Genomic DNA, 21,882 nt, shown 5'->3' with positions numbered 1-21,882 from the left:
TTGGTTTCCCTCTTCTATTCAGGATTTGTTCTGAGTGAAGTTATGCAATTGATGTTCTTCAAGTGATGTTCTTCAAGCTCAGTTGGACTGGTGAGGATGTCCACTTTCATGGGAATACCCTGCAACTCGTATGGTTCACTTGTCGCATTTTCCAGTGATATAGCCAATTGTAGTGCCTGTTTGAAGTCCTTATGCATAGTTACATCATTAATCCCATTGTCCTTGCTGATGTAATATTTGCACAGAGGCCAGTATCCCATCACCACATCACACTTTATTTACATGTGGAGAGTCCTTGACCCTAATCCAGCTCCCTTGGGTGTCAGCTCTGAGTGAACAGGATGTTTGACATTCCTGTTTATACCTGCCAGCCTGGGCTCTGGACCAGATTAACTGCCTCAATCAGGGAACTCATATTCTATGAGGTCCACCTGGTTGACCTTGTTACAATGTCTTGCCTAAAGCTTTATTTTTGTTGACTGCTCTCTATTGAGTCAGAAGACTATGAAGATTAAATTATTAATAGAGTGCCCATAACTTTTGTAGCTGGATAAATGAATCAAAAGAAAGTGACATCTGTTTTGATTGTAAAATCCATCAAAGAAGTCTTGATGCCTCTGCAAGAAGTTTGGAACAGGCTCAATTCCAAGACAGTTGGCTTTCAAAATTTTGTTTACAAAGCTCGGTATCTGCTGCAGCTGTCTCTGCTGGTTTTGGAAGTGCTTGACTTTAGTGCACTGGAGAATCAGATTTGGATCTTAACTGTCACAGTATTCTTCCCTGCCAATACAAACTTGAAACTGTTTTGTTTTAACAGTAAAGTGGCAACATTGTCACCCCTTTATCGCCTCTTGAGCCCATTTGTTCTCCCTGCTTGTTATTATTTAGCTATTTATTTCTTTAAATTTAGTCTCCCTGATACTTGAAACCTTTGCTGTTGTTAAAAAAAAATTGGTTGGATCTTCAATGTGAATTATCTTCATAAGTAATCTTCAAGATTTTAATTGGGTTGCCTCCGTATCCTTTCCAAAACAAACAAGACTAACTTTCTTTGCCTCTGCCGAAAACTCAAATTTCTGAAAACTGGAATCAAAGAATACTACATTTGCAGATAATTCCTTCAATGTGAATAAGTCTACTTACATTTTTCCTTCCCTTTTCATACAACTGCCTACATTCTTACCAATCCTGTTTTAAAGCCAATTGCAATGAAAGTAACTTCCTGGGTTGAACCCTTTTTTATTTTTCCTTTCTCTCATTGGCCTGACTTGCTGCTTGTCAGTTTTCCACATCATTGTAGACTAGTCTGTCTCAAGATGCAATGTATTGTGACTGCACACTATGCTACCACAACACAATCAGGTTCTTCCAAAATCATTGAAAGTAATTTCTTGTCATCTACAAAAGGTGGCTCGTTCTGTAGTTCAAGTAGACTGTTTGCAAAGAACATTTTGAAAATCTGCCTGAACAAAGAGAGATTTGGCATTGCATTTTACTAAGAACCAAGGACAGGGAGTGTTGGAGCCAAGTTTGGGCTGTGCACACACACTAAGTAAATACATGGATTAACAGGGAATGATTCAGATGTTGGAACTGAAAAGAAAATACAGTTTTTTTTTGTTGTGTTGAAATTCAGTCCAGTGTTGAGACTGAGTGGCAGAAGATGCCAGGAAAAGATTGAGAGGTAATTACAAGTCTCAGCATTTTAAAGCTTAGCAGCATATTTTTTCTAATACATTCCTTTTTAAGATAAATTAATCTGATTTACTTTATGCATTGTTTGAATGTTGCATATATTTTAAGAATATTTACCAACTTCTTTAATATATCAGAACATCTGTAGGCTAAGCAACACAGTATATTGGCTGGGCTTTTCTTAAACTAGAGGATTTAATCAATACCATCTTCAAAGTAACGTTGGGGAGCACAATGAGACTTCTGTGAATGCAATATGTAACAACTAGTATTTGGAAGCTTTTTTGAAGACGGCGAAGCGATATAAGGATATTTGAACATGTTTATGATTTGCATTTGGTTCAGTATAGTAGCTTGGCCTATTTAGCGGACTGGTGGAAAAATTTACATCCAAATGAATTCTTATGACCGCTTGGTCAGGAGCTGCCTGAATAAATGAACCCATAAGCACCAAATGATTTATTCTCTTTATTTTGCTGCGCTCTGTGAACTTTCTTATTTTGAAATTGAATTAATCCAGACAATGAAATTGTAGTTTGCATATGTGAACCAACAACCGTTATCCTGACTGACTTGCTGAATCTCTGCTGTTCTGCTATGAGCTAGATTGGAAATGATGCAGACAAGTTTAGAATACCATACATCTTTTGCTTCCTGTCTGTTGCATTTGTTCTTTGTGTCCTTTTTTTAAACCCACAATTACTCTCCTCTTCTGATATTGTGAAACTGTGGCTGCTCAGTTATTCTTGACCCAACATTGAATGTTGTCAGTTTATCTTAAAATCTGAGGGCGTCACAGCTGTGCTTGAACCTATTCTTACTGCAGGTTCTAACTCGTCCAACTTCTAGCTGAAATCATTGGACACAGATTAGGAAGTGAAGCTGTGGCTGTTAATTTTTCTCTTTTCAGTCTCAATCTCCAAGAATGCCATGGAAATTTTAGCATCCCTATCTTTGCCATGACCAAGATTAGCTAATTTAACACAGACTGGGAATTGAGTTTAAGACCTCTTTGTTCCTTGTATGGTTAGGTTCCAAATTAAGCAACGGCTGTACCACAGAGTCACTTGAGAACCGCTTTCTATCACCTTATGCATATATTATCATCCTGTCTAAGCCCAATATTTACAATACCCCTTCAATATACAATGAAATCAAAATCACAATGTAAAATGTTATGGATTTAATCTGTACAAATTAAGAAAAAGTGATTTCTAAAACTCTTTATCCTGAATGTTTGCTTCTCTGAAGGTTAAAATAGCATCTGATTGCAGGTTCATAATTATTTTTGGGAAAATGTTCATGGGATTTGTATCTCATTTGCTAACTCCTGAAGGAAATTTTGCACTTTCTCAATGGTAGCTAAGAGATATGGCCCACCTTTGTGAATGATAAATTAAGACAGTTTTTTTTGTTAAAAAAAACATGTTCTGTACTCTGAGATTACACTGATGTTGCCAGAATGCAGTTTGAATGTCTTTTACTAACAATATGTGAAAAATAACATATTTTATTGATTGCTAGCCTCGACTCATACTTGAGTTTCCTGAACTGAAAACAAGAGCCTTGATTAATGGTACCAGAGGCAATTTATTGCATTCTACACCACTAATTTAGGATCTTTTGTAGTGCAGTGGTAGCATCCTACCTCTGGTCCAAATAGTCTAGGCTCATGTCACAGCTGTTCCAGAGGTGTCTCATAACCTGTCTGAACAGATTGATCAAAATAATTTACAATACTAACTTGCTGAAGTAAAATGTGTGATTCATTCATTAGTATATGTGTTTTTAATTAAAGGAACCGAATGTAATTGATGCGTTGCCGTTATATCCAAATGAAAGTAAAATTATTTAGGAAAAGCAAAGTCCCAATCAGAGAGGTTATAAAGCTTAATCTTTATTAAATAAACAATAACTAGTTATATTTAAACATGATCTTTAGCATAAACATCGCAAAGTGCTTCATAGAGACACGACAGAAACTAAAAGTTAGCCAAAGTATCATGTTTTAGGGAGGGATTAACAATAACTTCATTGGAGATGTGAATTTTTTTTTAAAAAATGATACAGGGTGAAGTAGAGGGATTTGACGAGAGATTCAGAGTGTGGAACTGAATTTGCAGAAAATAAAACCATCAGTGGTCTGATGGCAAAGAGCATGTACTAGAGGTGAGAGGAACAGAGTTGGTTTGGAGGAGGTTACAGAGAACGTGACTTTGAGATCATGTAGGAATTTAATGACATGGACAAAGGGATTACAAATATAAGGCACACACAATTGGTAATTCATGTAGGACAAGTGCCAAGACAGTCACAGGTAATAAAATAGATCCACTACTCCATTAGTCATTCCATGAGTATAAATTTGTGAATTCAGTTACCAAAATAGTCAGGTACTTCTTTTTATCACTACTGTTCAGGATAAAAGAAATATTCACCAAACTTCCTTTATGAACTAAAAATAATCTTTTATCACAAGCAAAACTTAACATTAAAGCAAGTGGCTAACTTTGATTCACACCTCAGTGATGATCTGGAATTAAGACTATATCCCCTTAATCCCATACACAATACACAAAAAGATGAGTTAATGTAGAGATGCCTTTCTTGGGACCATGAGTCTGAAAGCAAAGAATAAAATGTGACGACTTCTCATGTCGACTGTGTTTACTGTTGACAAAGCTGCATTGCCGACAGCTCACCGTCATGGTAGAGATCCAATCCTAATTTCAGTTTGCTTGGATTTGCATCTCTGAGAATTAGTCACAGTCTGCTACTACAAGTTTGGCCAGGGGGCAAAACTACTAGTATTTGAAAACTCAATCAAGTTCCAGAGGCTTTTGGTAGAGAAGTTTCACATGGCTTTTCCTCTAGAAACTGTTCTTAAAAAAAAGCTAGATTACAGTGCATATTAAATTATTGACTTCTGTTTCCATAAAATCACATGATAAAACCATTCTCTCACAGAAAATGTCAAAATAGCCCAAAATCTTCCAGTATTTTACAGTTTGTAAATATAAATATGTATTCCCAACCAGTGTTGATTTTGGAGGTTGTAGGCAGTTTTACACACCAAGTCAGACTGTGTTTAAAAAAGGAGAAAGAAGTCAATGTGCAGTTTTGGAATTGGTGACAGTGACAACGTCTTCTGTGTTATTAAAGTTTGAACTGGATGTTACATAAGTTAACAACATAAACCAGTAGAAAGTTAAATTAGAGGATGAAGAGGTGCAGCTACCATAAGAACATATGAACTAGGAGCAGGATTAGGCTATCTGGCCCTTCGAGCCCACTCTGCCATTCAATAATTAGAATTAGAATCCCTACAGTGTGGAAGCAGGTCCTTTGGCCCAACAAGTCCACACCAACCCTCCAAAGAGTAACACACACAGACCCATTGCCCTACTCTATATTTGCCTAATGCACCTAACCTACATATCCCTGAACACTATGGGCAATTTAGCATGGCCATTTCACCTAACCTGCACATCTTTAGACTGTGGGAGGAAACCGGAGCACCCAGAGGAAACCCACACTGACACGAGAAGGATGTGCAAACTCCACACAGACAATGGCACTGTGAGGCAGTAATGCTAACCACTGAACCACCGTGCCGCCTCATGGCTGATCTTTTCATGGTCTCAGCTCCACTTAGCTTCTCTCTCACCATAACCCTTATATCCTTTATTGTTTAAAAAAAGCCATCTTAGCTTTAAAAACAGTTACTGGAGTCGTGTCAACTACTTCACTGGGCAGGGAATTCCATAGATTCACAATCTTCTGGATGAAGAAGTTCCTTCTCAGTTCAGTCCTAAATCTGCTCCCCCTAATTTTGAGGCTATCCCCTCTTGTCCAAGTTTCACCTGCCAGTGGAAATATCCTCTCTATGTCTATCTTATCTATTCCCTTCATAATTGTATACGTTTCTATGAGTTCCCTCCGCATTCAATTCCAATGAATATAATCCCAATCTACTCGGTCTCTCCTCGAAAGCCAACCCCCTCAACTCCGGAATCAACCTAGTGAACCTCCTCTGCATTCCCTCTAGGTGCCAATACATCCTTTCTCAAGTAAGAAAACCAAAACTGAATGCAGTACTCCAGGTGTGGCCTCACCAGCACTCTACACAGCTGCAACACAACCTCCCTGCTTTTAAACTCAATCCCTTTAGCAATGAAGGACAAAATTCCATTTGCCTTCCTAATTACCTGTTGTACCTGCAGACTACCTTTTGTGATTCATGCACACGGACACCCACATCCCTCTGCACAGCAGCATGCTGCAACATTTTGCCTTTCAAGTAACAGTCATCAGAGTAAAGGTAGAAGGAGACTCTATGGCAGAATGTTTACTGACCTGACCTGATCAAACCGAGCTTCTGGGCAGAAAACCAATCAGTGGAGCCAGAGACTTTGTTAGAGTTCCCCATGATTTCCTAATACACCCAATATCATGACAAGAAAAGAGAGAGGTAGAAAGGAAGTTAAAGGTTATTGTGAAAATATTGAAATCTATTATTATGGAAGTCATAGCAGGACGTTCTAGAAAATGATAATACAACCAGATAGAGTCAGTGTGGTTTGTGAAAAGGCATTTATTGCAAAGATGAATACAGTATAAAATTAGAAAACAACTGTTGAGACAACACGTGAAATACTTTGTATAATTTTGGTCTCCTTTCTTCGGGAGGGATATACTTTGCATTAGAAGCAGCAGAGAAAGTTCACTAGCTAATTTCTGGAATGAAGGGCTTGTTTTATGAGGAAAAAAGCAGGTTAGGCCTCTAAGTATTGGAATTTAGAAAAATGAAAAGTCTAATTGAAACATGGAAGATTCTGAGCAGTCAAGGTGGAATTGACAGAGTAGATGCTGAAGGGTTGTTCCCCTTCATTGGGGAATCTAGAACTAGGGGGTCCAGTTTTCAAAAATATGTCTCCCATTAAAGATTGGAGAAGGAGTTTTTTCTCTGTGGGTCGTTAGTCTTTGGAATTCTCTTCCACAAAAGAGCGGTGGAGTTTGGATCATTGAATGTATTCAAAGCTGAGACAGATTTTTGATCCACAAGGGAGTTAAGGGTTATGAGAATTTGGCAGAAAATTGGAGTTAGAATCATAGTCTGATCAGTCTTGATTTTATTCAATAGTAGAGAAGATCTGAGAGGCCACATGGTCTACTTGTGCTTCTTATGACCTTATGATCAAATGCTCACAGGCTGGGTCAGAAATGGATCAGCCCCATATTAAGTCGTCTTTGACTTTTACTTTGGGTACACCCTTACTGTCACATTTTTGACACAGTCCACTTCTTTGACTTGGTTTTGAAACATAGAACAGTACAGACCCTTCAGTCTTTGATGTTGTGCCAGCCTTTTATCCTCCTCTAAGATCAACTAACCTACATACCCTTTATTTTACCATGTGCCTATCCAAGTGTTGCTTAAATGTCCCTAATGTTTCTGGCTCTACTATCACTGCCGGCAGTGCATTCCACGCACCTACCATCCTCTATGTAAAGAACCTACCTCTGACATCTTCCCTAAACCTTCCTCTGATCACTTTAAAATTATGCCTCTGGCGATAGCCATTTCTGCCCTGGGAAAAAAAGTTTCTGGCTATCCACTCTATCTATGCCTCTCAACATCTTGTACACCTCTATCAAGTTGCCTCTCACCATTCTTCACTCCAATGAGAAAAGCCTCAGCTCCCTCCACCTTTCTTAAGACATGCCCTCGAGTCCAGGCAGCATCCTGGTAAATCTCCTTTGCACCCTTTCTAAAGCTTTCACATCCTATAATAAGGTCACCAGACCTGAACACCATATTCCAAGTGTGGTCTAACCAGGGCTCTATGGAGCTGCAGCATAGCATCTTAAACTCAATCCCCCTGCTCATGAAAGCCAACAAACCGTATGCCTTCTTAACAACACAGTCAACTTTGAGGGATCCTGGTGTTTGTGGTGATGTCATTTCCTGTTTGAACAGGAATCCCATCCAGGACAAACGTATAAATAGAAAGCAGGCGACAACAGCTTCGCTTCACTTGGAGGTCGCCACTGATGATGTTACCTCGCCAGGTAATGAAACGTCTGGATATCAAACCTACAGCTCAGCGAGCAAACCTACACCCTAAACCTCAACCTGAGCTACAAACCTTCACAAACCTTGCAACTTCAGTTGGGCCACACTTGGAATATTGTGCACAGGTCTAGTAACCACACTACCGGAAGGATGTTGATGCTTTGGAGAGGGGACAGTAACAGGTATACAAGGATGTTGCCTGGTATGGGGGATTTTAACTGAAGAAAAGGTTGGTAAGACTGAGTTTGTTTTCACTGGAATGCAGGAGTTTAAGGGGCAACTCCTGATAGACATTTATAAGATTGTAAATGGATAAAGTGGAAAGCATGTGAGTTTTCCCCATGGTGAAGAGGTTAATTACTAGGGACACAGAATCAACCTGCAGAGTGGGGTGGGGAAGAGGAGGGGTTTAAAAGATTTGTGAGGTAGGTTTTTCACACAAAGGGTGGCGAGTGCCTGGAATGCGTTGCCAGAGGAGGTGGTGGAAGCAGATACAAAAGCAACATTTAAGAAGCACCTGGACAAATATATGAATCGGAAGGGAACAGAGGGATTTGAAAGGCAGCTTTAGTATGGAATGGCAAAACATGTCAGCACGGGCTTCAAGAGCTGAAGGGCCTGTTCCTGTGCTGTACTGCTCCTTTTTAAGTCACCAGTGACATCCTGTGTGTATGACAGGGCAAATGATCACTCCTCATCTTTCTCAAAATATCTTTAGCCTTTAACACAGCAACCACACCATCCTCCCCCAACACATCTTCACTATTGCCCAGCTGGCTGGGACTGCTCTCATCTAGTCCCATTCTTATCTCGGAGAATCACTTGCAATGGACAACAAGGTGAAAGAAATGATCACTTTCAAACCCCAGTTAAAACTGTAAATGGTTGGATCTTGGGGTCAGGAAATGGCTTTTTTGAGGCTTTTATCCATCCCACCCCATCCACACATCCTGACCCAAACTCAGCCTCTCTTTTGGTTAAAATTCAGCCATGTCTGTAAAATGATATTAGATTAGATTAGATTAGATTAGATTAGATTTCTATCGGACATAATTTATATGAGGAGTTGATGGTTCCTTATGGAACTTGGGAGACAATCTGCAGACTTGATGAGGAAAACAATTTGCTTGAGCTATTTGACTGTGTCTAGGTGAGAGAGGAAATTAATCCTTGAACTTGAAAGCTTTGATTTTATTCATGACGATAAAAAACTAGTGTCTTGTTTTGAGTATTCCCTGACATGTTTGGACTACATTTCCACTGATTAGTCATTTCTTTGCATTGAATTAGACATAGGAACATACAAATCAGGAGCAGGTTCTTGGCCCCTTAAGCCTGCTCTACCATTCTATAAAATCTGATTGTAACCTCAAAATCCACATCCTCCCTGACCTATGATAACCTTTCAACCCTTTGCTCAAGAAGAATCATCCACCCCTGCTTTGAAAATATTCAAGCATCCATTTCCACTTATTTTTTAAGGGAGAAATTTCCAAAGGCTCATGACCATCCAATCGGGAAAAAAAAGTCTAACCTTTGTTTTAAAAGTGTGACCTCTAATTTTCACGCAGTTTAGTTCTAGATTCTCCTGTAGGAGGCAGTATATCTTTCTTTATTCATGGTGCTGCCAGCTAGCATTTATTACCCACCTTTAATTGCGTGGAGGGCAGTTAAGCATTAACTGCATTGCTGTGGGTCTAGAGTCACAAGTAGGTCAGACCAGGTAAGAATTAAAGACAAAAGAACTGCAGATGCTAGAATCCAAAGTAGGTAGGCAGGAGGCTGGAAGAACACAGCAACGTTGTGTTGTGTGTTCTTCAAGCCTCCTGCCAGACCAGGTAAGGATGGCAGTTTCCAGATTTGTTTTTCAGGACATTAATGAAGCAGATGGGTTTTTATGATAGTCAACATAGTCACCATTAGATAAGATTTTTAGTTCAAAGTTTTATTGATTTGAATTGAAGTTTCACCACTCACTGTGCAGCAGTTTGAACCCATGTCCTCAGAGGATTGGCCTGGGGTTATGGATAACTAATCCAGTGACATAACCACTATGCCACCGTATCCCAATGTCTGTCCTGTCCAAGACTCTTCAGGATTTTATGTTTCAATCAAGTCATCTCTTAACTCTTCCAAAATGCAGTGGATATAAGCCTTAACAACCTTTCCTCATAAGGCACCTTTTCCATTCCAGAAATTGATGCAGAAAACCTTCTCTGAACTGCCACCATTTACATCCTTCCTTAAATAAGGTAACCAGTACTGTGCAGCTCCAGTTGGATTGTTGACATTATCAAAACCCAGTGTCAGAGCCTGATACGAGATAACATTTTACTGGAGTCAGGTCAGGATGTAGCTCTGCATTTGTGCTATATTGCTGTGAAATTAAAATCACTTAGCATTAACACAAAACTTGAATCATAAATGTACCCCTATTTATGAAGGCATTAATTAAGATATGTTGAAGTAAATCAGCTTTCTGCTGTAGCCTGTTTAACATGTGGCAGACAAGGATTGCATTAATCATCTAACTGGCCATAAACCTTATTGTACTCTGTCTTCATATATTTACATAAGCTTCTTTTCGTGACCTTATTGATTCTTTCTTTTTGATAGTGGCACAAAAGTACGACTGTGGAAAGAAGATGGTCCAGCAGCATGGGTTATTGGTCTGGATGATTCTGGCTTTCTTCTGGTTCAGCAGGAAAATGATGAAGATATTGTTACAGTGCAGCCTGATGGAAACTCATTCGACATGTTGCGTAACTTGATAATCACTAAGCATCATTAAAAATGCCCTCAGGTTTTGGGGAAATTTTGCTTTCCCAGCATAAGGAATAAAAATGAATACATTTTATTTTGCTTTTTCTCTTGTTACTCTTGCCCTACAAACGACTAGCCGACCTTGGTCATGTTAAGTGAGTGGTTATTCCATTGCATTGACTACTTGAGGTCTGGGAGTGATACACTTCAGGAAAGAATCCGTGGAAATATGTGTTCTCTCCAGAGACAGGGGAATAATGAAATTCTTGATTGTTCATTGAAAAACAAACAGGGGCAGAACTGTGCAACATCTCTGTCATTTCTTGGAGAGAAACTTCAATTTTACATGCAATGGCCCATACCCAAAACCATATTAACTATAACGATCCTATTGATTGGTGATATTCACTGGTAACTTCTTTAAGCAGGCATTAAGATGCTTGTATAAGCTAATGAAAGACTTAACAATTCATTTAGAATACCATTCTGAGGTTGCTCAAATCCTAGGCTCTATAAATTCCGACTAGTTTATCTGGTTCTGCAACAGTCTAACTTCCAATTCTTAAGAAAACTGCTTGAGGTGTTGTAAACAAAGAACTATGTCCCTCTTGCTCTTCATATGAAGTTAGTTTCCTCTCGATCTCCCCTTATCTCCCCTCTATCTTCATGAAAGCAGTATGTGAACAGGTATACCTTGGGCCTAATAGGTAAGCCATATTTGAATACCAATTGACATCAACAGCTTGCTGGTTCTGTGTAATGAGACCTGACCACAAATTTGTGATGCTTCCCAAGCCAACCTGTTCAGGAATGCATCTCACCTTTGTAGTTAGGTGCTGGCAAGTTCTTCCTCATTGCAACCTCTCTATTGTAGGAAATTGAATACCACAATTTGATCAATAAATTTCTGCATATTTTATAGGGGATCATCTATTACCTACCCAGACATTTAGACACTGGCTTTTTGTAGAAAATGCCAAAAAAGAAATAGAACTTTTGCCTTCCGATTTTTATTTTTCCTTATTTATTATGTATAACTTACAACCGTACATAATTTAATAGAATTTATGAAAAATAAATCTTTATTTTGGGCATATTTAGAATTTTCTTCCGACCTAGAAACTGTTATGCATGTCTGTAATGAAGCACTGTTCTACTTTTCAACTAATAAAAGAGAGGCAGCTACTGGGAAAAAAAAATTGGAATATGTTAAAAAACATTAAGATTCCATTTTGTATCAAGGTTCACTTGTTAACAAGTGTAACATGCTATAAGCAATCTTTGAATAAAGATTTTTTTATTAGGAAAATTAGTTTTAAAATAATTGACTTTTTGTCTGTGATTTTTATACAAAAATGAATATAATTGCTTTAGCGGTCCTGAAAGCAGTTTCTCTGGGGCTTCCATTCTCAGTAAATTCCATTGGTAATGACAAACTGTAAATTTTAGATTGTTTCACGAATGGTTGGTTTTCACTGACAGTCCTAAAGATTTCAAGGTTTATGGAGTGATTCAGGTTGGGAACAGTAGTTTGCTAGCTCGGGTTTCTTTACCTAATTCAAACCTCGAGCTTCTTGTATAATTGCATCTTCCAACAGAGAGAGGAAAAAATACTGTTGCACGAGAAAGCCTATTTATCCTATAATATTAAAAAAAGATTTATTAAGTCCTAATTATGTTACAAATCTCATTTTGAATACTATGCCTTTCATGTAGTGTAGTAAACAAGGTGGTAACCAACAACTTGTGACTCCTCAATACTGAAACAGTCTGAGTCCATATGCAGGAAGATCTGGATAGTGTTCTTCCTTGGGCTAATAAGTAACAATTGAGCTGGCAGTTCTCCAACAGAGATTCTACCAAGTTCTCCTTGATGTTCAGTGGTGTCACCAACACTGAGCCCTCGTGCTCAACATCCTGAGGTTATCTCTGACAAGAAACTGAGCTGGATCAACCACGTAAATAATATGAATGCAGGAACAGATTAGAAGTTGGGAATTCAATGGAAAGTAGCTAAAGTTAAGACTCCTCAAAGGCTGTCCACCATCTACAAGGCACCAATTACGAGTGTGATTGAATACTGCCCACTTGCCTGGATGAGTACAGTTCTCAAGCTGACAACCAGCCAAGACAAAGCAGACTGTTTGAGTCAAGTTTGATTGCCTTCTTGGTGCTCTGGCAGGGCCTTGTCTGACACCGGTGGGGCCAATCCGAGGACCTCACTAAACCATCTAATTGGTAGTAGCAAGGGGCGGTATGTACAAAGGTCAGGGACTTAATCAACGCGAGCTTATGACCCACACTTACTGGGAATTTAGCAGAAAATTTGTTTGACTCGCAGTTGTAATGATTGTCATGAGGTCAGTCAGGTGGACCTCATAGAATGAGTTCCCTGATTGGACTAGATTTACAACCCCCAATCAGAGAACCCTGCCTGGCGTTTTTTTCTTAGGTCCAAGGCTACAGCAGTGGGAGCAGGTCCAGGTTGCAGCAGCAGCAGCAGCAGCAGCGGCGGCGGCAGTAGTAGTAGTAGTGTTGTTGTTAACTGCCTGTGCAGCTGAACACAGCTCAGATAAATGGAAAAAAGTGAAGATCAAAAAAGGGAAGAAAAAAATTGGTGTCACACTTTTCTGTTTCGGAGAGAGGAGAGCAGAGGAACTTCTGAACAGCCTGGAACCACCCACTCATTGTATCTTATTTACTGCTGTTGGTGTCTTCCTACTGAGGAGGAGTTTATTTTGAAGTTTTGGTTTTCTTTATTGTTTGTGATTGTTTGTCTTCTTTCTGTTAATTTGAAGCTGTACTCCACTACCACTGCTGCTGCTACAGCCTGGGCCTGCTCCTGGAGCCTAGACCTCGCCTGCACCCCAGCACCCAGGCTCCACTGCTGCTGCTTGGGCCCGCTTCCACTGCTGCTGCCTGGGCCCCACCCACAACAGAGATTGCTGCTGTCTAGGCCTCATCTGCACCTAGGACTGCTGCTGCCTGGGCCCTGACTGCACCTGGGACTGCTGCTGCTACCTGGGCCACACCTACACCCGGGCATACCTGTACCTGGACTGCTGTTGCTGCTTGGGCCCTACCCAAGACTGAGACTGCTGCTGCCTGGACCACCTCCACTGCCCTGGGCCTTACCTACAACTGGGACTGTTATATGGCCTGGACCTAAAACCTCTTCTGTCACCAGGGCTCACTGATACTTAGGACTGCTGTTACGACTGCCCCAGCCTCCCAGTCTGATGGCTACCATCACCGGAGGCCCACACAGGAAGAATACTCGGGGTCGCCCAGCAGCACAATAGCAAGTCCAAACATGGCAGGCCGTAATTGCACCTATGGCGGGGTAGACGCTGCCCTAGGCTCGGTGGCTTCAGCCCTGGCTGCAACCCCAACCCCCTTCAGGCACCTCACTAAACGCCTGGGGTTCAAGGCCTATCCCACCCAAGTATGATGATTGAGGCTTGCTGCAAGGCCATGGCTAGTGTGGTTGGCCCACTAGCCATTGTCGCTGCAGCCCCGATGTACGGAAAAGTTGTATTCTTACTTCGGACCGAGCAGGTGGTCTACCTGGCCATGGAGAGGGGGCTCACTGTGGGAGATACTCGCCTAACTGTCTAACCATTGGAGGTCGTGGCCCAGAGGGTTGTGATCTCTAACATCCCTCCTTTCATTTTCTTCCCCCCCATCTCAACACCTGGGGGGAAATCCGGTCAAGTGTCCGACCGTTCCTGCTCAGTCTAAAGGACCCTGCCCTCCAACACGTGTACTCCTTCCAGCGCCAGGTGCTCATTTCATCCTCCTCCACGAGGGTGTGGCCTACCATGTCTTCTGGACAGCAGATGGTGTGTGGTGCCACCTGTGCTGTGAGATGGGGCACATCAGAAAGAACTGCCCCAGCCAGAAGGCTATCCACACCAGCAGCTGCGGGTGGTGCTGCCGCTCCCACTCCCCCTCCCCCTCTCCTCGGGACAACACCAAAAGCCTTGTCAGCAGGGTCTACTAGTGCCTTGGCCTCTGGAAGGCAGGGGGTGTAAGCATCCAGCTGGACAGAAGGCATGAAAGAAGACTCCGCATGCCAACCTGTCGTCCGTGGGGGCAACCCTGTCACCTCCCTCAATCAGACCCTCACACTGCCCAACCCCGGGGCAACAATGTCCCTGTGGCCATGTCAGCATCACCCCGGTGTGGGAACCCTGACCCCCAGCGCCCCCCTGATTCCGTTCCTGATTCCTGCTCCATTGCGGCAACCCCTGAGGCAGCCGTGTCTCCTGACCCCATGCCCAAACCAGTTACAGAATCCCTGAGGCATTGATGCCTGGTCCTGGCCCAAAGGTCCCTGAGCCCAGGCCCCTTCACCAACCTGAGGGAAACGACTGCTGCCCTCCATCCTGCAGCAGCTCTGTCTTCCTGGACAGAAAGCTAAACCCCTGCCCTATCCCACCCACCATCAGCTAATAACCTGGGGGCAGGACAAGAAGTGACACAGCTAGTTCTCCTGACCTTTGCCACGCCCCCAGCCTGTTGTATTCTGTGAAATGTTGGGGGGTGAGGGGCTCAGGCCCCATGCCCATTAGTGGGGTGAGGAAAGGGAGCATTTCCCATGGGCACTGTCTCCTCAGGGAAGAGGCACCTCCTCCAGGAGGGGGAGGACTTCCCCACAGCACACTGACAGTGCTATTCCTCCCAAGGTGGTATGCCCATGGCACATCCTGCCTTTCCTGCACCGCGGCCTGACGCACCTGGAGCTCCAGGGGTCAGAGCAGAATTCCCAGCTGTCTCCATACCACCAGCCCCCGAGGAACAAGCCTGTATACCCTGTAATAACAGCAATTTTAATACCACTGGGTCGAGTGATGGAGGGAAGGACGGTGTTATCCTCACTCCTCCCTCCCTGACTCTTTCTCTGGGTGCCTTGGCCCTGGGGGTAGACCTTTTCCCCGAGGATTCGGGTGTCCCGGTGTCGGGAAAGGAGCAGGTCCCCGAGCCTCCACCACCCAATGACCCACCCTCTGGGCATTTCGGGAAGGGGTGCACTGAGGAATTTACCACCGGTGACCCTGGGGGTGGGGTCACTGGAGATTTGAGGCCAGTTGGTGGTGCCGAACCAGCTCCACCTGTGGCCGAAGGCAACTTCCTGCAGGAGGGTTTGGGTTCGGTGGTGGGCATTGGGGACAATGTGGAGTCCATCTCCAGTGAGGTGTTTGAATCCAAAGTGCCCCCCAATAAACTCCCCCTTGATCTCCCCCTCATCGCCCTCAAGGAACTCCGGGACTTTATCAAGGGAACATGCAGTCGGCGAGGTAGAGCCCCATTGGCACTTGACTCCTGGAGCTCCTTTGAGCAAGTGTACTGGTCGGCCCAGGCTGCTCGCCAAGCACCTGGACTGGACGCAAATGAGCGAAAGTGCATCAGGAACCTCCTGCGTGCACTCCTGGTGAGGGCAAGGGACTTCTGTTCCCCTTTCAGTAAATGTCCTCAGGGGAAATTTCAACTGCATCCCTGAGGAGTTGGACTACAGTGGTGCCCGAACTGGTTGGGTATCGGGGCAGAGTTTGGGGGAATTTGTCAAGCCCTTTGACCTGATGGACATCTGGCGGAATCTCCATCCTGACTATATCACCTTCACCTTCATGAAGCCTGGAGTCGGGGCATCCAGAATCGATCTGGAGGTCATACTAGCCCAAATTTGCTCCTATTACACGAATCTCTGGATCTGTCCAGCAAGGATGCTTGCAGAATTCTGTGGGAGGACACTGGAAGTCTTGACATTGCCGTCACTTTTGACGGTACCAAAGGAGCTGACTGGTACCCTCAACCAGCTATCGAGGGGCAAGTCCCCGGGGCTTGATGGGCTGACTGTGGAGTTCTTCAGGACATTCTGGTATGTCTGCACAGGTCCTGGGGGAATGTCTAACTGCGGGAGAGCTCCCTTTCTTGGCGCTGGGGGGTCATCATCCTGCTGCCAATGAAAGAGGGCCTTCGTTCTTTGAAGAACTGGCATCCATCCTCCCTCCTTGCCACCTATTATAAAATTTTCAGCAGGGTGTTGTCTTCTCACCTGGCTTCTGTGCTGGCCCACATGATTCACTCGGACCAGTCCCATACGGTCCCAGGTGAGAGGATACATGACAACATCCATTTGGTCCAGGACCTGATCCATTTCTGTCGATGGGCTCGTCTGCTGAGCACCTTCCTGTCTCTCGATCAGAAGGCGTTTGACAGGGTCGATCATGAGTATCTGCTCGGGACTCGGCAGGCATTCAAGTTCGGGACGCAGTTCGTCGCCGGGATCCATCTTTTTTAGATTCGCAGAGTTGTCTGGTTAAAGTTAACGGGTCCCTGATGGCGCCCCGTCGCTTTGGGAGAGGAGTACGTCAAAGCTGTCCCTGTTCGGCCAGCTGTATTCCCTGTGTGTGGAGTCTTTCCTGTGCCTCTTATGGAAGAGATTGTCGGGGCTGGTTCTGCGTGGCGTGGGCACAGGTGTGGTCTTCTCTGCTTACGCCAACGACATGCTCCTCACTTTCACCGACCCAGCTGAACTGGTGGAGATGCGTGAGTGACAGGCCGTGTACTCGGCAGCGTCTTCCGTCAGGATCAACTGGGCTAAATGTTCCAGGCTACTGGTCGGTCTGTGGCAGGTGGACTCTCTGCCGGAGAATTTACAGGAGTTCAGCTGGAGTACAACCCATCTCTTCTATCTGGGGATCTACCTCAGCCTAGCTAAGGGATCCTGGCTGGCAAACTAGCAGGAGCTGGAAGCCAAAGTCTCGGCTCACCTAGGCTGCTGGACAGGACTGCTCTGAGTGCTATCTTACAGGAGTCAAGTGCTGGTCATAAACCAGCTTTGTGGCTGCCATGCTGTGGTACCGGCTGGTCCCTTTGGTCCCTCCTCCTGGTTTTGTCTCTGATATCCAGAGAAAGTTGGTTCACTTTTTCTGGGACAAAAAGATGCACTGGGTTGCTCTGAAGGTCCTGAGTCTCCCTATTGAGGAGGGTGGTCAATCGCTGGTGTGTGTTCGCACCTAGGTAGTGACTTTCTGCCTTCAGGCCTTGCAACGATACCATTGTGTTGAGCCTCCACCTAAGTGGTGCACCCTGGCAACGTATTTTTTTTCTGCCAGGTGCGTCACCCCAACTATGACACGTAGTTCCTGTTCATAGACAGTGATAGTTTGGAGGTCGTCCTCAGGATGCTGCCTGTCTTTTACCAGGACCTGATCACTGTCTGGAACATGGTCGATTCGTGTAGCACCTACCCTCTGGCAGGAGGAAGCCGTTGCTTGGGAATCCGCACCTCTGTACTTGTGCGTTTGAGTGGCTGTTGGAGGGGAGGGCTGTGGCTGCAAGGGTGACCAGGGTTGGGGACGTGCTAGGTGGCGGGGGTCTGGGCTGGACGCTGCTGCAGGGCATAGCGAGCAGGGCAGCAGGAGACGTCCGGTACGTGGCTACTGCCATTCGACGCCTTAAAATGTCGGTGCTCATACCCGATATAGTGCACCAGTTGGAGGATGCTCAGGTATGCGATGGAATCCTATCTGTGCCGAACGCTGCCTGGATGGAATTTCACATTGGCCCCAAGGTTCCATACTTCCTGTAGGAGCCTGTTCCCCACAAGCTGAGCTGCCTTTGGAATTTTAGTACACAGTGGGCTCTGTACAGACTGCTGCTGCACACCATCCACTTCTTTTCCTTCCTCCACTGCCTGGAAACGCCATGGGGTGCCTATTTCTCACCATGCATTGGGGATCCCCAGTGGAGGGCTCATGACGTGGCAGTCCTCTCCCTTTCCCTCTGATTTCTTGGGGGGAGGGTGCTGCATGCAGCATTCCCCTGCCACTGCAGATCACGTGGTTCATGGACTCCCAGCCCAAATGCTTGTTCTGTGGTATTGTGGGGTCCGTGGACCATGTATATATGAAGTGTGGGCATTTGCACTCCCTTTTCAGTTTTCTAGAAAACCTTTTCCTCTGCTTTTGGTTGCACTTCAGCCCCACTTTCCTGATTTTTGGGCACCCTGTGAGGAGGGTAGGTCAGAGCACCTCTTCGTGGGTCTGCTCCTGGGCCTGGCCAATAAATAGGTCCAGGCAGAGGGCTGTGGAGTGGCTCATTATGGCTGATTGCCTGCCCCTCTTTCATGGTTATGCCCATGCCCCGGTGTCCCTGGGGAAGGAGCATGAGATGGCAACCAACACCCTCAAGGTTTCAGAAAAAGGTGGGCACCACGGGGCGTGGGCTGTTGTATTTCCCCCTCCAATTCTGATTTGATTCAATCCCCGCCCTCCTCTTTCACTTTTGATCATGCAGCATTGCCCTTTGATGTGAAGGGCACTGCTTGTCACTGGCCACTGAGGTGTTTGCTTTCTTCCTGGTGGTGAAAAGTGAATAAAGATTGATACAAAAAAAATAAGAATTTTTTTTCTTAGGCCCCAGGCTGCTGCAGTGGGAGCAGGCCCAGGTTGCAGTAGCAGCAGCAGTGGTATTCGTAACGACCTGTGCAGCTGAACACAGCTCAATTAAAGGAATAAAAAGGAAAATGAAAGTCACACCGAAACAAGACAAGAAAAAAAAGTAGTCAGACATCTTGACACTGAGAGCTGGCTCTGAGGGTGCTGGATCAGTGGTGAAGGACTCTCCATTTTATGTTAGGGAGTGGATTGACCTCTGTGCTTTCTGGACCACAGTAAGTGTGTTATTATTGCTGTTGGGTTTCTACGAAGGAGGAGAGTTTTCTTTTTCTCTTCCCCTTGTTTCAGGTAGACTTTTTAGATTTTTATTTTCTTTATTATTTCTTGTGATTGTTTTTCTGGGTTTCTTTCTGTTTATTTCCTTTAATTTAAACTGTGCTCAACTGTACAGGCAGCTACCAAAAGAAAACAAACAAAGAAAAAGTAGTGTCTGAGAGCTGCCTCTGAGGGAGCTGGACCAGTGTCAAGGACACTCCATTTTGTGTTAGGGAAGGAATTGACTCTATGCTGGATGCGTCACTGTCATTGTGTTACTGATGCTGTTGGTTTCTGCTTTTTTTTGGGATTCCTAAACTGACTGGTTTACAAAGCCAGTTTTTTTTTGTGTAAATCTTTACTTACGTTCCACCACCAGGAAGAAAGGAAACATCCAAGTGGCCAGTGACAAGCAGTGCCCTTCTCAGAGGACAATGCTGCATGATCAAACAGTGAAGGGGAGGGCGGGGATTAAATCAAAGGAGAGCTGGAGGGGGAAATAATACACTCCACTCCCTGAGGTGCCCACCTTTCCCTGAATATCTCAAGTCTGTTGGTGGATACCACGTGCTCCTTCTCCAGGGACACCTGAGCTCTAAAGCCAGTTTTCCTTTTATCCTGGTATTCCTTTTTTATTACGGACTGATTTCTAAACTACCTGATCTACACAGTCAATGTGTTTCAAGTGTAACTCAGTTCTCATGAGGGAACTGTTGTTTCACTGGCTGGTTCCAGCCTTTGAGTTATTTTTTCACTCTTTTACTTTGAGAATAGGACTATGTTGATTTTGTGGCAGGGCTTAGCCCTTGCACTCTGGTTTTCTTTGTTTTGTGTGTGTGTTTTCACTTTTTTGGTGTTTGGACTGAGCTCCTGTGAGAAAATACATCTTTCCAGATGAGCTGTTCCTGTATGGGGAGACTTGGCCATCTGTGGGTGACTAGGCCTCTGTAAAGACTGAACACCACTATGTGTGCTGCAAGATGAGGAATTGCTGCATCCTGGAGTGGACTCTGCCTTTGGGAGTAGACCAAACCCCTATACATTAACTGCATCTTTACAATGTACTGTATTCCCGTGAGTGGGCCTGGTCTTTTGTGGATGGGCCTGGCCCCTGTGGGGACTGAACACCTGCGTGTGGGGCATGGACTCTGCATCCTGGAGTGGACTCTGTCTTCTGGAGTGGTCCAAACCCCTGTGAGTTAACTGCACCTTCACAATGTACTATATTCCTGTGAGTGCGCCTGGTTCTCTATGGAGACTGAACACCTGTGTGTGCTGTGGGGCATGCATTTGCTGCCTGTTGGAATGGATTCTGCCTTTAGGTATGGACTCCATCTTCTGGCATGGTCTTCGTCTTTGGGAGTGGACTCTGCCTTTGGGTGTGGACTCTGCCTTGGTACTGAAAACTGTGTTGTGAGGATTTTGTGAAGTCTGTTAATGTATGTGGATTTTGTAATTAATTGTGTTTGAGTGCAGGCCACAGTGGGTTCATCAGTATGTGGGATGGCCGGGAGCTGGAGGAATCGATTGCCGGCTTGGGGGAAGATGGGCTGGGGGCAAGGCAGCCAACTGCATGCCCGCAGGAAAGCAGGTCAGGGGAGGGGCAGCTAGGACGCGGGGTAGGTGGGGCCAGACAACTTATAGCATCCTTGCAGGAAAGCTGGTATAGGGCAGGCCGGTCAGTATACGGGGAGGCTGAGCCAGGCGGCTAACTGCAGCCCGTAGGAAGGCCAACCGGGGGAGGACCAATCAGTATGCAGGGAAGCTGGGAGCCGGACCGCCGGCGGCTGGTCCATTGGAATCCTGACTTGGAGAAAGAGGCTGCGACGCGTACTGACTGACAGGTACTGGAAGGCTGACAGCCCAACTGTAGGAAAGCAGGTCGGGGGTGGTTTGGTTAATAAGTGGGGTGAACGGGAGCTGATGGCCAACATCCGTCCTGGAGGAAAGTGGGCTGGGGAGGATCAATACGCAGGGCGGCTGGAGACGGGAAGGTCAATGACTGTTCTGCAAGAAGGCCAAGGACAGTCCGATCAGCATGTGCTTTGGACAGGTGCCTTTTTTTATAGCTATGTTGAGTCTGTGTTCTATGCACTGTTTCTCATTTGATTGCACTGTCTTATCTGTGTTTATTAGTTACCTTTGACCGAAAGTGAGATTTGAGGTTTGTCCTCATCTCCCTGAAAACTGGTAGAATGATGGTGTTTTGTTTTGGCTTTGTTGCCCTTTCGCCCTTTACTCTGTATATGGTTGTTTTTTGTGAACTGCTGCTTTCTGTTTGTGGTTAACTGTATTTTCTACTGTTTTAATAAAATAAAAGAAACAGGAGTGGTTTTTTCCTTAGGCCCCAGGCTGCAGCAATGGGAGCAGGCCCAGGTTGCTGAAGCAGCAGTGGTGTTGGTGACTACCTGTGCAGCTGAACACAACACAAATAAAGGAATAAAAAAGAAAATGAAAATCACACAGTAACAAAACAAGAAAAAAAGTAGTGTCAGACATCTTCACTCAGATCTGGCTCTGAGGGAGCTGGATCAGTGTCCGGGACACTCCATTTTGTATCAGGGAGGGGACTGACTCTGAGCTAGCTGCCCACATCTGATGTATACTGCTACTGTTGGTTCCTGTTTG

At 44.6% G+C, this 21,882-nt stretch overlaps 1 protein-coding gene across 3 annotated transcripts in view; it reads left to right on the top strand.

Moving 5' to 3' along the window:
• The window catches only part of hlcs (holocarboxylase synthetase (biotin-(proprionyl-CoA-carboxylase (ATP-hydrolysing)) ligase)), a 163,685-nt gene extending 144,031 nt beyond the window's left edge, over nucleotides 1–19,654 (top strand). For all 3 annotated transcript variants that reach the window (XM_072585634.1, XM_072585635.1, XM_072585636.1), the window contains one exon: nucleotides 10,388–19,654. In XM_072585634.1, the coding sequence (XP_072441735.1) occupies nucleotides 10,388–10,562 (175 nt within the window). In that variant the 3' untranslated portion in view covers nucleotides 10,563–19,654. The remainder of the gene's footprint in view (nucleotides 1–10,387) is intronic.
• Nucleotides 19,655–21,882: the final 2,228 nt, after the last annotated feature.

Source organism: Chiloscyllium punctatum, chromosome 15, assembly GCF_047496795.1.
Source record: "Chiloscyllium punctatum isolate Juve2018m chromosome 15, sChiPun1.3, whole genome shotgun sequence".
Lineage (NCBI taxonomy): Eukaryota > Metazoa > Chordata > Chondrichthyes > Orectolobiformes > Hemiscylliidae > Chiloscyllium > Chiloscyllium punctatum.
This window is presented reverse-complemented; position numbering and strand designations above follow the sequence as displayed.